At 42.5% G+C, this 14,801-nt stretch overlaps 1 protein-coding gene across 6 annotated transcripts in view; it reads right to left on the reverse strand.

Moving 5' to 3' along the window:
• PALM2AKAP2 (PALM2 and AKAP2 fusion) overlaps positions 1-14,801 on the reverse strand; it is a 238,021-nt gene that overhangs the window by 14,149 nt on the left and 209,071 nt on the right. For all 6 annotated transcript variants that reach the window (XM_033173325.1, XM_033173327.1, XM_033173326.1 and 3 more), the window contains one exon: positions 5,278-7,666. In XM_033173325.1, coding sequence (XP_033029216.1) covers positions 5,278-7,666 — 2,389 coding nt within the window. The remainder of the gene's footprint in view (positions 1-5,277; positions 7,667-14,801) is intronic.

A 14,801-nucleotide genomic window follows, 5' to 3' on the forward strand; every position in this document is an offset into this window, starting at 1 on the left:
CCCCTCCAACTGAAATTAACCAAACTTTGAAGTGTTCAACCTGAAACAGATTGTCTCCATTGGGACTAGGATAAAAATAGCAATAAAGGTGTGTATCACATTGGCAAAAATATGCAGAGATCAACCACTGGAGGGCCACCTAAAAAGGTAAAGGGACCCCTGACCATTAGGTCCAGTCGCGGATGACTCTGGGGTTGTGGCGCTCATCTCGCTTTACTGGCCGAGGGAGCTGGCGTACAGCTTCTGGGTCATGTGGCCAGCATGACAAAGCCGCTTCTGGAGAACCAGAGCAGCGCACGGAAACGCCCTTTACCTTCCCGCTGGAGCGGTACCTATTTATCTACTTGCACTTTGACGTGCTTTTGAACTGCTAGGTGGGCAGGAGCTGGGACCTAGCAACGGGAGCTCACCCTGTTGTGGGGATTCGAACCGCTGACCTTCTGATCAACAAGCCCTAGGCTCTGTGGTTTAACCCACAGCGCCACCCGCCTAGTTCTTGCTAATTGCTGGGATTCTTGGGAGAACAGAAGAAGTCTAGCTTTGGTGTTGAATGGTAAGGGGAACCTGTGGCCCTCCAGATGTTTCTGGGGGTACAGCTCCCATAAGCTTTGACCATCAACCATACTGTCTAGAATTTCTAAGACTCCCACAACCTCTGTAAGGGCCAGTTTCCCAATTTGTGCTGTACTCTTGCATAGTATCATCATGATCAACTGATAGGCATTATCCTTAAAAAGCAAGAATACGTAATTAGAATGTCTTGACAGTCTAGGCAGAAACAAATCTGCATTTAAGTGGTCCACAGTATGCAACTCTTGCTGAAGGTATTAAGAAACACTGCAGTGGATCAGACCAAGGTCTGCTTAGACCAGTATTCTCTGTAAGAATCCCACCAAACAGAGGGCTGTGCATGGTTTACTAACGGCCTGCAATCCACCTCATGCTCACATCTGTGGCAAACTCATTCCCATCACTTTACATACCAAATGGAAATTCAGCTGCAAAAATAATGTTGAGCTACGGCTGAATGGGCCGGTTCGTTCAATGCACACATAAGTTATCTGGCAAAATAATGAGAATCTTTCCCCCGTCCCTTTAAGACCCTTCTCGGAATTCACCTTCCACTTGCATCCTTTGATCTCTGAACTATTGGGATGGAGAATGGCAGTCCCAGGGGCCTCAGGGCTCTCCCCAGTCAATTAATTTATTTATAGTACAATAGATATCTACTGAGAAGTATGCATGTTTCAGTTCAGTGGGGCTTTCTCCCAGGTAAAATAGGTATATACCGGTATGATTTGCAGCCTTAGATTAAGGTTACCAGATTTCCCCCCCCCACACACACACAATGAATCCGGGGACACTTTTCAACTTCAATGGATTTTGTATGGGGGCCGATTTGTAAATCTGGGGACTGTCCCCGGGAAATGGGGACGTCTGGTAACTTTACCTTAGACGTATGTGCACATGGGGGGTGAGCTGAAGCTGAAGCAAAAACGGCAACCTGCGTTCTGTCTGTGAAGCAACTGTTTATTCATGAACACTAATAGGGGTCATAAATGGAGGCTTGGGGAAAGCTACAGCTGCCATGAGGCATCAGTCATATCCTGTTAGGAATTTCCTGGTGTTCACAGATGAGACATCTGGTACACATGGATGGTTTCGTCCCTCACTGAATGCTGCACAATGCCCTGAGTGTTACAATAGAATACAGGGTAGTAAATTCTTCCTCAGCTCAGTTATATCTGTGAAGAAAATAATACCGAGATCAGAGAAAGTAGCAAAGGTGTGTTATGCGGTTAGCTGGAGGGTGTGAACTCTACAGAAACCATAAAATGTAGTCCAACAAGAGCAATGAACGAAAGCAGCAAAAAAATGAAAATGAAATAGTGCATATCTGGTTTTCTTAGAAAATTACACTAAGACAGTCAACGTGTTTGAGCTGTAAGTTGCAGTAGTTCAAGTTGCATCAGAAGAAGTGTCACAAGAGTCCATGAAAACGTATCGCACAATACATTTGCCAGGCTTTTAGATGCCAAATGGCGCTTGGTTAGTATTACAGTGCAATGCACTTGATAACATCTTCTAGACGTTAAGTATTCTAAAATAATTATAAATCCGATCCTGAAAGCAATAACAGACACACACAAAAAGAACTGTAATTTCTAGTGATTCACAAGATTTCAAATAAGCTTGTACCTTATTGTCCCAGTGCATAACAAAGACAATTTTACATCAAAACTTCTATTACTTTGTCTCTCTTCTTGGTGTTTAACAATATCGGTAAATTTTAGAATATATACTACACCCAAAATTATTAGTATCCAATTTCTCAGTGTTGGGTTACCTCTCTGCTCCCAGCAAGTTTTAAAAAAAACAAAAACATGGCCAGTATAATTTTTAAATCAGGCTTGTGAATGACTATGGACTCAGCTACAATAGTAAATAAGCCAACGATTTGAATGCACTATAAACATGCAACACCAGATGGCAACAGAGAGCAGGAATTTTTTATACGTGATTTCTCATAGGGATTTTTTTCTCTGGTTATAACAATCTAATTTTTGACTTATTTATAGTGTCTTTTCCCTGTGTCACACAGAACTTCTAAGGAATGCTGAAGAGGGAGAAGGATAAAAGCACTACATACAGAGGTATACCCACCAATGCATACGTTACTTTTCTGTTCACTTCACTCTTGCATTCATCCTATTTGGGTTTGTCTTACTAACCATCCTGTATATTTTCCCCAAAACCTTCACTGTTCTCTAAATAAAGATGAATCCAGGTTTACCTCCCTTTCAACCGCATCTCACATTTCACCAGCATTTTATTAGCATCTAGGTTTCCTGCAAATTATAAAACAAAACAACCCTTCCCTGACCTACATAATCAGTGCATTTCACCACTTTCTTGAAACCTGAAAATATGACTGAAAAGCAAATTCCATTCCCAACTAGCAAAGAGATGTACGAGGCTTTATTGTTAGCCATTTGCCAGGGTAAAAAAAGAAGATGATTTATTCACCTTCTTTGTTTCTTGCAAAGTTGTGAAATAGAGTGAGAATATTTATTAGCTTAAAGGAATAATGCAAGCCAGGGCCAGATTTAGGTTTGATGGGACCCTAAGCTACTGAAGGCAGGGGCGTAGCAAGGGGGGGCATAGGGGTGGACCGCCCCATGTTCCATAATGGAGGGGGAGACAAATTATCAAGGAACAATTACTGCCCTACTAGGGCGGTTCATAAAAAACTTTAATTTTTTTTGAAAATGCCTGCCCTCTTATCATACTATACTAGGGATTATATAGCTATATATGAAATTTCATGCATATCGGTTAATATCTTGACCCTCCTCCACCAAAATAGCTGTTTACTTGGCTGTTTCCCTATGTCGTGAAGGCTGAAATTTCAGTTCAGTGAAGCACTTACTGTTCCCAAACCTAACCCTGCGGAAAGCCATCTAATTAGAGTTTAATTTGACTTTGAGATTTTTTTAGGAGGTAATTTAATTATTGTTTGATTTTATACCAATGTTATGTATCTGATGTTAGCCACCCTGAGCCCGACTTCGGCTGGGGAGGGCGGGATATAAATAAAAGTTTATTATTATTATTATTATTATTATTATTATTATTATTATTATTATTAATTCATTTGTAAGAAAATATGAAATAACGTAAAACCATTTTTGCGGGGGGGGGGGGGAATCAATGGGAGGGGTGACAAGAAATTTTCTGCACCTGACCTTCCCACGCCTCTGACTGATGGTAATGGGGCCCTTTATATATCCAGCTGTCTTTCGTCAACAACAAATTGTCACTGTTTTTTGTGTTGAATATATGCTATATGGTAATTTATGGACCTAATAGATAGATGATAGATAGATAGATAGATAGATACTTTATTGTCATTGTACGCAGTACAACAAAATTGAATGCCACCCCACATTTACAAACACATATACACATTTATACATTTACAACCACACATACACATACATACCATCCATCACAACTCCCCAAAGATCGTATCATTTGGTTACAGCATTTAAAATAGTTATAGCTCTTGGATAAAAACTGTTTTTTATTCTATTCGTTCTTGATTTAATTGTTCTGGATCTCTTGCCCGTTTGCACATAACAAAATATGTATTTTATCAAAGTAATTGTTGAACTTAACTTATATTTTGGAAATGTACATCCAGTTTTTTTCCCTTTGAAATTTTTTGGGGGCCCCCAAGAGAGTGGGGCCCTAAACTATAGCTTGTTTAGCTGATACGTAAATCCGGCACCGATGCAAGCACATGTTTGGAAATGCTATTGAAGATGGATCTAGCAGCCAGCTTGCCCACTTTTAATCAGGTTTGTTCTCAAAGCAGAAGCTCACAGTTCCAATTTCTGGATGTTCCTTCAAGTTGACATGTTACAGCAGATGACATTGAGGTCAAGAGTGAATGCCACATGGAAAAATAACTTTGAAGACGCACCCACTCCTTTGTAGCCTATTTCCCTCCCCTCTATCATTTGATCTACATTGTACACTATTGTTCTACATCTACATCATTTATCTTTTCTAGGAAGTAGCACAGATAGTTATTAGATCTACTGATATCAATAGGAAAGTTACGCCCATGCTTTCCATCCCCTACTGGAATCAAAGGAAACAAAAGTACCCAAAATTATTGGGATGGTGGACCACCACTTATTTACATTTCAAAAGCAGATGGCAATGATATAAAGTGCCTTTCCCATATGCACCTTCCCATGCCATAATATATGCACTTGAATGAAGTTCCATCATTCACAGAGGCAAGATACCCAGCAGTATGCAACAGACTCTCCGGAATTCCCATTCCTAGGGAACTCAGAGAGATTCCCGCCAGATGATGGAGACAAACAAATAAGGAGGGGGAAATAACGTCATGTTCTGCCATGTGCACCCAGGAGGCATCTGGATGCCATTTTTGCTAACAGGATGCAGGGAATAAGTGGGACCCTTTGTTCTGATCCAGCAAAGGTTGCTCTGCTGGAGGAGTTCTTTGTCAGGGTGAAAGTTTGAAACCAAACAGAAAGGCTGTAGTCTGAGAGCAACCTAGTCTCCATCAGGGATAGCCAATTTGGTGCCCCAACCCAGATGCTGGAGGACTACAACCCCCATCATACATGACCATGCTGGCTGTCGTTGATGGGAACTGGAGTCCAGTAACAAATATATCAAGGGTACCATGTCACTGGTCTGCGTCTATTTTGCTGATTAAGGAAAAAGTTAGGCTCTTACCTGGTGCAGTTCTGTAAGACACAGTTCTGGTGGGTAGAGGAGGCGCACTCTTTGCAACAGGGCTGCGTGCCAGCTGCATACCCTGCCTTTGTCTTTTCAGTTCTTCCTCTCTTTCTTGGGCTGCTCTGATTTCTTCTTCTATCATAGACAAAGTCCTCTGCTTTTTTGACCTTAATTTGAAAGGCCCTACTGTCACCTCCGCTTCTTGCATAGCCAGAATGGAAGCCGTGCTCCTTAGCTCAGCGGCTTCTGAATACTTGCTGAAATAGCTGACTTCTGGCTTGGTTTCCTCCACAGTGACTGGTCTGGTGGCGTGAGCAACAGGAGATGGCTGTGGAACTTGCCTTTCCCTGAGTACAGAGTCTTGAGCTGCAGAAGTCTTTGGTGCTGAATCTCGCTTTTCTTGCACAGGAGAGGACACCTGAGGTGGCTGAAATGTTGGATTGTGCTGTTTCTCAGAGCATGGTGCCTTGACCACCTCCTCCTCCTGTTCCTTGACCTGGAGGTTCTTTTCCTCTGCAGAAGATTGCTTAAAACTTGCTTTGTCAGCCTGCTCAGCTATGGCTTGCTGAATGGCGTTTTGGACCAGTAGGCCAGCCTGGTATTCCAACTGCTCATCAATGAGCATGGAGTCAAGTAACGGTGAAGATGGAGAATAAAAGCCGTGGTCGCTAAGTGACTTGAAAACACCGTCTCCTCGAGGGTCGGAAGGAGTGTTAGCTTGAGGGGTCTGGGGCAAGGAGAAATCGGTGAGCGAATTTTCTTGAAGGGCATTCATTGTCTCATTGGAGGCACCACTGTCACTAATATTGTCCATGCTGAAGTCATTGGAAAGTGTTTCCAAAATGGTTGTATCCTGAGATCTCACTGACAATTCATCCAGCCCAGAGTCCAGTTCCTCTGGAGGGGAAGACACATTGACTGACCTCGAGAACTGATCTAAGGTGCCCTGCTCATCATCTCTCACCACTGTAAAGACAGCCTTTGCACTCATGAACTCGCCATCATCTGACCATCCCTTTGTAGCATGGCCATGTTTCGTGGCATCACTGTATGGAGAGACTCTCACCGAGTCACCAGAGATGTTCTGAACGCTACTGTCATCTAAGATGCAAGACACCTTCTCAGCTTTTACAACAGTTATATCGTTGTTACCAACTAGCAAAGTCTGCCCACACGGAGAGACAGGCTTTGTAACTGAGGCTGTTCGCCGGTCCATTTGAGATGGACCTATTGGTTTGTAGAAGGGTTGTATGGTGAACATTTTGGGGGTCCCTGATCTCTTGGGTGCTGCTGTTGTGTTATTTGGCGGGCCTGAATTTTCCATTAACTGGAACTGCTTCCGTGCAGCTGAAAAATCTATTTGCTCTGTGACAACCTCAACCTTTTTACTGCTAGCTGGATCAGGTGCTGCAGACAAATTTGAGATGTGTTTCACAGGCATTGGTGGCTGCTGCTGCTGCTTCTCTTTGCGTTCCTTGTATTTTTTGTGAGACTCCAGGTGTTCCTCATCTAGTTGCTCCTCCAGCGTCTTCTCCTGGGGAGGGTTCCACCACTTTGCTGCTATACCCGGGTTCTTCTTGACAGCCTGGCTTCGAATGAGCTCCCGCCGCTCTTTCTCCAGCTCCATCATTTCCTCGGAGGGCCTCACTTTACGCACTCTGTAATTATCCCTTAGATCCTCCTCCTCAAAGAGCTTTGATGGCTTCTTGTCTTCATGAAACGCTCTAAGCTCAAACTTAGCCTCTTTCTTAATGGTGGCCAACGTCGCTTCTCCATCCTTGGAAGACCTTGAGCTTGTGGAAGAGCATGGACTCACTGGCACTTTCAGGCTGTCACAGTGTTCCTCTTGCAGGATGCCCATGGAGTGGCCATTTGGCTTAAGCTTCCTGGGCACGACGTTTATTCCACTGTGCTCCACGACTGGAGCCGCTTGCCCGCGAACTACAATGATTCCGCTTTCGTTGGGTGCTCTGGAATCATTAGCAAGGTGAACAGATGGACTAGAGCCATCCACAACAATGGATGCGCTTGGCTCAGGGGAGGAGGAAGTCATCCCGTTAAAGGGGTTATCAGAAGCCGAATCGCAACAGTTTGCTTCTAGCACTTCATCGAGGTACCTGATCTCTTTAGCAACCTCACTGTCCAACGATTCGTGCCTGTCTTTAAGTCCATTGTGGCTTGTAGCAGGGGAAGTGAAGTGAGTTTGGTTGTCTGCTGCGCGAGCTGAAGTCCCCACTGTGATGCTTCTACGTTCGGAGGCCAGGGCTTCTATTTCCATCCTCTCTCCCTTTGCTGCATGCACACCAGCAGGGTCCAGGAAATTGGCACGGTATCGGTCTGTCTCTTTTCTCAACTTGATGTCATCCTCAGAGAGTCTAGATGATTTCTAAAGAGGAAATAGAAAGGGAGGGGGAAGCAACTATGAAGTTCTGTGGAAAAATAAGATTCCTTGTAATGCAAAAAAAAAAAAAAAAAAATGCCTAAAGCAACCATCACCCCCAGCAAACAAAACCCCCTGTAAATCATTATATGAGAATGGGAAACAAATTCTTCTAGAAAAGAAAGAGAATATGCTTTTCACATGATACAGTGGTACCTCTGGTTACGAATTTAATTCGTTCTGGAGGTCCGTTCTTATCCTGAAACCATTCTTATCCTGAGGCGCGCTTTCGCTAATGGGACCTCACGCTGCGCGTATGCCTCTGGTGCACAATTTCCGTTCGAATCCTGGGGCAAAGTTTGTAACCAGGAGCAGCTACTCCCGGGTTAGTGGAATTCGTAACCTGAAGCGTTCGTAACCAGAAGCGTTCGTAACCAGAGGTACCACTGTACATGCAAAATGTTATAATAATTATATAGCCACGCTTGAAATCCAGTAAAGTTTCCACCTTCATTATCTCCCACCTGCGCTTATTATTGTTGCTACTTACTAATTGCTATGTGCAACAGCTTGTTTTGTCACTGAGATCTGATATGAGGGTGTCGACCGACTTAAAAACAAAGACCTGCACAATAACAGTTGACTTTCGCATTTCAATATTTCATAGCATTTTTGAGACGCAATGAATTAAAATGTGTTCCACAGCTAAGGAAGAGGACAGGCACACAGTTCGTTGTTTTAAAGCAGGGGTCCCCAAACTAAGGCCCGGGGGCTGGATGCGGCCCAATCGCCTTCTAAATCCGGCTTGCGGACAGTCTGAGAATCAGCATGTTTTTACATGAGCAGAATGTGTCCTTTTATTTAAAATGCATCTCTGGGTTATTTGTGGGGCCTGCCTGGTGTTTTTACATGAGTAAAATGTGTGCTTTAATTTAAAACGCATCTCTGGGTTATATGTGCAGCATAGGAATTCGTTCATTATTTTTTCCAAAATATAGTCCGGTCCCCCACAAGGTCTGAGGGACAGTGGACCGGCCCCCTGCTGAAAAAGGTTGCTGACCCCTGTTCTAAAGTGACAGAAAGTCCAGTGAGGTGTAAGGCGACCTTTTTTTTTTTTTTTTTGCTTATTTATTTCATTTAAAGGCATTTATAAACTGCTCATTAAAAAAACAACACCTCTGAGCAGTATACAGCATTAAATCAATAAAAAAGGTTAAAACAGAAATATAACACAAAATTGTTAAAACAGCAGTATAAAAAGCATATGAAAACAGAAGCAAAAAACAAAAAAACAAAAACCCAGGTCCCGTTCTTATGGATCAAGGAAAACCTGGGCAAAATAATATGCCTTCACAAGAGACCTGAAGCACACCCCATAGTACAGGGACAATAACGGGAAAAGCCAGTTTTCAAATCACCACCTATAACATACCGTATTTTTTCGTGTATAACACGCCCCCCTTGTATAAGACTGCCCCTGTTTTTGGGGACTACAATTTAAGAAAATGGGGGGAGATGGCCCAGAGTTGTTCAGTTTTTTGGGGGGCGGGGCGGGGAATGCACCACCGTCTGCAAGATCACCGCCAGCCGCCGCCAATCGCACGCCCACTGGCCGCAATGGCAGCCAATCCACAGCAGCCCTGGCCGCAGCCAACAATAACCCGCCTAATTGCCGCTGCCGCCGCAGCCAATCCAAAGCAGCCCCTGGCCGCATACACCATTCACCCATCCAATCGCCACAGGAAAAACTCCTGCTCGGGGCTGCAACCAATCACCTGTCCCAACTCTGCACTATCCATGTATAAGACGACCCTCCCCAATTTTAAACAATCTTTTAGAGTAAAAAAAAACACAACCCTCATCTTATACACGAAAAACTACGGTACCCACCAACATTTCTCCAATAAAAATAGGAACGTCCCATTCAAGAAGAAGAAGAAGAAGAAGAAGAAGAAGAAGACCCCATCCATCAGACTGGGTTACCCCAGTCATTCTGGGGGGCTTCTAACTTATATAAAAACATAATAAAACATTAAACATTAAAAACCTTCCCTATACAGGGCTGCCTATCCTCTTGGGTCAGGGGTCACACAACTCCAAACCCGTCAACATTTCCCCAATGAAAATAGGGGTGTCGTAAGGGAAAGTGGGACAGGATGGCTTCTGTAAATCCAGGAACGTCCCTAGAAAATAGGGACACTTGAAGGGCTTGCTATAATATTCTGTAGGGTGCAGTGACACAAAGAGAATTTCCCCAGAAAGGTGCAAGAAGACCTTAAAGAATATTTGAAACGACGCGAAATTGAAATCAGTGGATATTATAGGCCATAGCATTAAAATGTTAGTTTAAAATAGAATATAAGAAGATAGAATTGTGATTTTTTCCCCTATTTTTTGTATTTCTGTTAAGAATAAGGTGATAGATATAAGATGATAGATAAGGATTAAGATTAGTTGTAAAAGAAGAGTTAAAGTGGTTACAAAGTTACTACAGTATATTTGAAATGAACGCAGAAGAGAGGGCGTGAGGAAGTCCCCCAAGTAAGATTATAAACAAGATTAAAATAGTAAAATAGGTGTTTGAATGTAAGGTTTGTTTTTGTTGTTGTTTTAGTTGTGTCTTTATGTATTGTATTAGTTTTTTGTTTTGTATCTTGTAGTTTGTATTTTGTATGTATTCTTTTTTTGTATTTTGTTTAAATACCAATAAATTCCTTAAAAAAAAAATTCCCCAGATGATATGTGTGATCTTACAGGGCTATGAGGCAGTCTTTCAGGTATTGTCACTTTGAGAAATTACAACTTGGGTTTCTGAACTTTTGCATTATAGTGTGGATAAATACAATAGGCGAAAATCCACAGTGCTACTTTAGGCACACCCAAATTCTTGAACACTTTCTTTAAGCAACAGACCTCTATCTTTCCCTCTCCCTCCCACCTCAAACTCCATCACAATCACTTTTGAGCACTCGTGCAAATTTCAAATGTGGCTTGCTGGGCTGCTGTTCAAGGAAGGTAAGCCCAAAGCTCCTCTGTACAAGTGGATCAGTGGTCAAGGATGATGGGAGTTGTAGTCCAAAACCAGCTGGAGACCCAAGTTTGGGAAACCCTGATTTAGAAGATTCCTCAGAACTAGAACCTTAATTTACACTTCACAAATAAGGAAATTCTTCCAGAATGCTGGATAATAAAGGGTGGGATCCAATTGTCCCATTCTGTGAATGGAAGGGCTTTGGTGTCTATGAATGCCTCTGCTTGTGCAAGAGAGAGGTAAATTTCACATTCACCTTCTCCTAGATAAAGGTAAAGGGACCCCTGACCTTTAAGTCCAGTTGCGGACGACTCTGGGGTTCCGGCGCTCATCTCGCTCTATAGGCCGAGGGAGCCGGCATTTGTCCACAGACAGCTTCTGGGTCATGTGGCCAGCATGACTAAGCTGCTTCTGGCAAACCAGAGCAGCGCACAGAAACGTCATTTACCTTCCTGCCGGAGCGGTACCTATTTACCGTATCTACTTGTACTTTGATGTGCTTTCGAACTGCTAGGTTGGCAGGAGCTGGGACCGAGCATCGGGAGCTCACCTCGTCGCGGGGATTCAAACTGCTGACCTTCTGATCAGCAAGCCCTAGGCTCTGTGGTTTAGACCACAGCACCTCCTGCATCCCCTGTATAGACCCTGAAAACCAGTTTCATGGGATTGTGGAAGATGGTGTATAAGTCTGCCGAGGAAGTCAGCAAAGATCACTTCCCCTTTCGGTTAACAGAGGTATTCATTAGATCAAAAGCTTTTCTGTTCATGGAAAGTCTTTTTCCTTTCACATAAGGGCACAATTTGATAGGTGAGTGCTTGCATTGCATTCTATCTGGTCATCTGTGGTGAAAAACAAAATCTCCAGGTGACTAAGCAGGAAAATTATATTAATTTACTTCTCTCCTTCTTTAAGGCTACAAATGATTAAATTTAGTATAGGTAGGCAGTTGGTTTAATGAAACTTTTTAATGGACTGGTAACATCTGTTTACTTATTTGCAAGACTGGTATTGAAAATGCTGCATTTTGATGTTTGGGGAAGAAATATGAGATAATCAGGATAAGCACTCAAATATAACTGAAAAATAGCACATGCTGAAAAAGAATTAATGTTTTAGTGTAAAGGTTTAGAACCCACTACAGATTTATTTACATCCTGAGGGAATTTGGCATGGCTAAGGAATTAAAAGGTTTCAAAATTAAAATGACAAGTTAGGACTGTGAACCACACTGCTGATTCACAATAGCTTCTTTATTATGAACTGTGACTTCTGTAGCTATTAATAAATATGGCACAAGGTCTGAAAAACACACTCTCTCTCCTTGATTTCTTATGCCCCTACTAAATTGAAAGGAAGGGGTGGTTGGTTTTTTTTTTTAAGGCAATGAATGAAAGACCTATATGCTGAAAGTGTGCACTAACTTGCAGAAACCAGGACATAAATTAAACATTGCTCTTTTGAAAAGTTTCATTACAAGCAAAATAACAAAACAAAAATGCGGCTTGAAATTAGAACCGAAACAAATCAAGGGAAAACACTGGAATTGCAGAATTTGTGTTTGCATTTAAAATATTCAATTTGCAGTTGTCATATTCTTTGGTTCCCCCCCCCCCCCAGTTTAGATACTGGATGCCAAATATGACTATGATCTAGTGACAGTTAGCAAACTAACAGTTAAAACAGACATTACTATTATTTCATGTTTAGCAACCATGTCTAGGATTTAATTTTATTTGTAGTGCTGAGGGAAGATTCTCATTAGGACGACGGTGTTTAACCTTACTAGCCATGTTCCAGACAAAAAATCCCCCCTCTGCAATGGGCATAAGAAAAAAGCTGCATTTAGTGCAAATGGGAGCTTTTAAAGGAGGTTCTCTCTGCCACTGCTTATTGCTACAGAGCAATTTTTATCACTTGGAACGCTGCTCATATAGCTCAGTTGGTAGAGTATCTTAATCAGGACCATCTTAACCATTGAGCCTACTGCTGCAAGGCGCCAGGGCGCAATAGCCTGGAGGGCGCCTCCGCCCTCCAGCCCCGCTGGCAGTGCCCACTTGCTGCCCGGCGGAGTGCGGGAGCGCGAGTTTGCTGGCCACGCCAGGGCGCATGATATGCTTAAGACGGCCCTGATCTTAATCTCAGGGCTGTGGGTTGGAGCCCTACTTTGAGCTAAAGATTCCTGCATTGCAGGAGGTTGGAAGAGATTAACTTTGAGGTCCTTTCCAACTCTAGTATTCTGTGATTTCTATAATAACGAATATATAGTCTTGCAAGATCTGAGAGTTCTGGTGCTTCTACAGATACGACGACTACAAAGGACCATGAGGGGTTATTTCCCTGTATCCCTTCCTGGACATGTTGTGTTACAGACAAACCTGCTTCCGTATAAACATTCACAGTTTTGACATGTTCACAGAACTCCCAGTGACGCATCAAACATCACCTTAGCCTCTGGCCAATAAAGCTATCAGACCATTGTTTATATAGAACTAAAACTCTCATCACTTTAGAACTGTGATCAAGAACAGGCACACTGCAAGCTGGGGTTAAAATATGCTTCCTTTGTGCTTGAACACACTGCAGCAAAGGTGAATGTGCACTGGGCTGTAACCCATCACTTCTCTGAGCAAAAGAAGTGATGAATGCTATTCCCTCTGCTGCCTACTGTTTGGCCAGTAATACCACTACCTAAGGACAGCAGATGAGATGCTTCTCAAGGTTCCTTTCCTCCCTGCAAAAAACACTGGATGCTTTTCATGAAGGGCTTCGGGGTTAGCTTATATAGACATATCAATGGATTCTGCCTGCAAGAGACCCTATGGACAAGCGGAATCCAACTGGTGTAGGCAGTGGCAAAGGACTTGTAGATGCACCCCTTATAACAGGAGAAGCAGCTGTTAGGTACAGTTAACCATGGTTCGGTCCTAACCCTGCTTTAAAACCCTGGCTTCCCGTTCTGGCTAAGGAGAGAGAACTCTGCTCAGAATAAGCACATGCACACATAACGATAAATCAGCCACAGCAAGTATGGCCCATCAGCCACAGCAAGTGTGGCCAATGATCAGGGAAGATGAGAATTATAATCCAGAACTGGAGGGTATCAAGTCGCCTACCGCTGCCGAATACTGTTGTTCTCTGTCAGTGTCACTACACTCAATAATTACATTGACGGAATTACAAGTCACACACATGGTGTGTGTGAGAGAGGGGGCGGGGAGGAGGAGAGGAGGAATCTCCCGCGACCACCATTCCGCTCAAAATTGCCTCTTTCTGAAATATATTTTCTCTAAGAAAAACAACCATGTAATACTTGGTTTCATCCTTACAATGGGAAGACAAGGCCACTCTGTTCACAGAGAAAAGGTAATCTGCCCTATTACCGAAGTCTTGGTGCAATATGAACTATTAAAATAAAACAGATGTTGCTTTGCAAGCTTGTTCCATTTCCCTGATTGCTCTAGTTGCCTACTAAAATATGATGCTTTATGGTCATTTCACAACTTCTTCTGTGTTTAGCACACAAAGCAAAAAGGTAAAAGAGTTTGACTACTAGCTAGTGAAATAATTAGAGAAGAAACCCCATACTAATAATATTCCCATTACATAATTATCTCATATACATCTGATTACCTAAATTGTAGGTCCTAAAATCAGGACATGCAATTTTGGCATTACACAGTTCCTGAAGGTCATGCCATTGTTACCATCCTTTTAATTAAACATATGTTTACATATCCAGATGTACAAGAGGCTAATGAAAATAGTTGCTCAGAAGCCTCTAACCAACACAAGATTAAAAGCAGCAGATACACAGACTGAATGAATGAATAAATAAATAAACAAAACATTGTTTTAAAAAATGCAAACATGATGCAATCAGAGTTTTCTATGTAATTTATTTCAATGGGAGTGTTTAGGACATGCTTAGCCACTATATGTCCCATAGATTTCTATGGGAAAGATTTAAGTCTGATTTGTACATGCCCCATATAATTGTGACATATTATTGGGTCAAAATAAATACCCAGGTAAAGTGAGAAAAATAGGTCCTAATATTACCCATTAGACCCCACTAAAATAAATGAGAATTACTTCTTCATAGTAAATCA

Source organism: Lacerta agilis, chromosome 16 (genome assembly GCF_009819535.1).
Source record: "Lacerta agilis isolate rLacAgi1 chromosome 16, rLacAgi1.pri, whole genome shotgun sequence".
Classification (NCBI taxonomy): Eukaryota; Metazoa; Chordata; class Lepidosauria; order Squamata; family Lacertidae; genus Lacerta; species Lacerta agilis.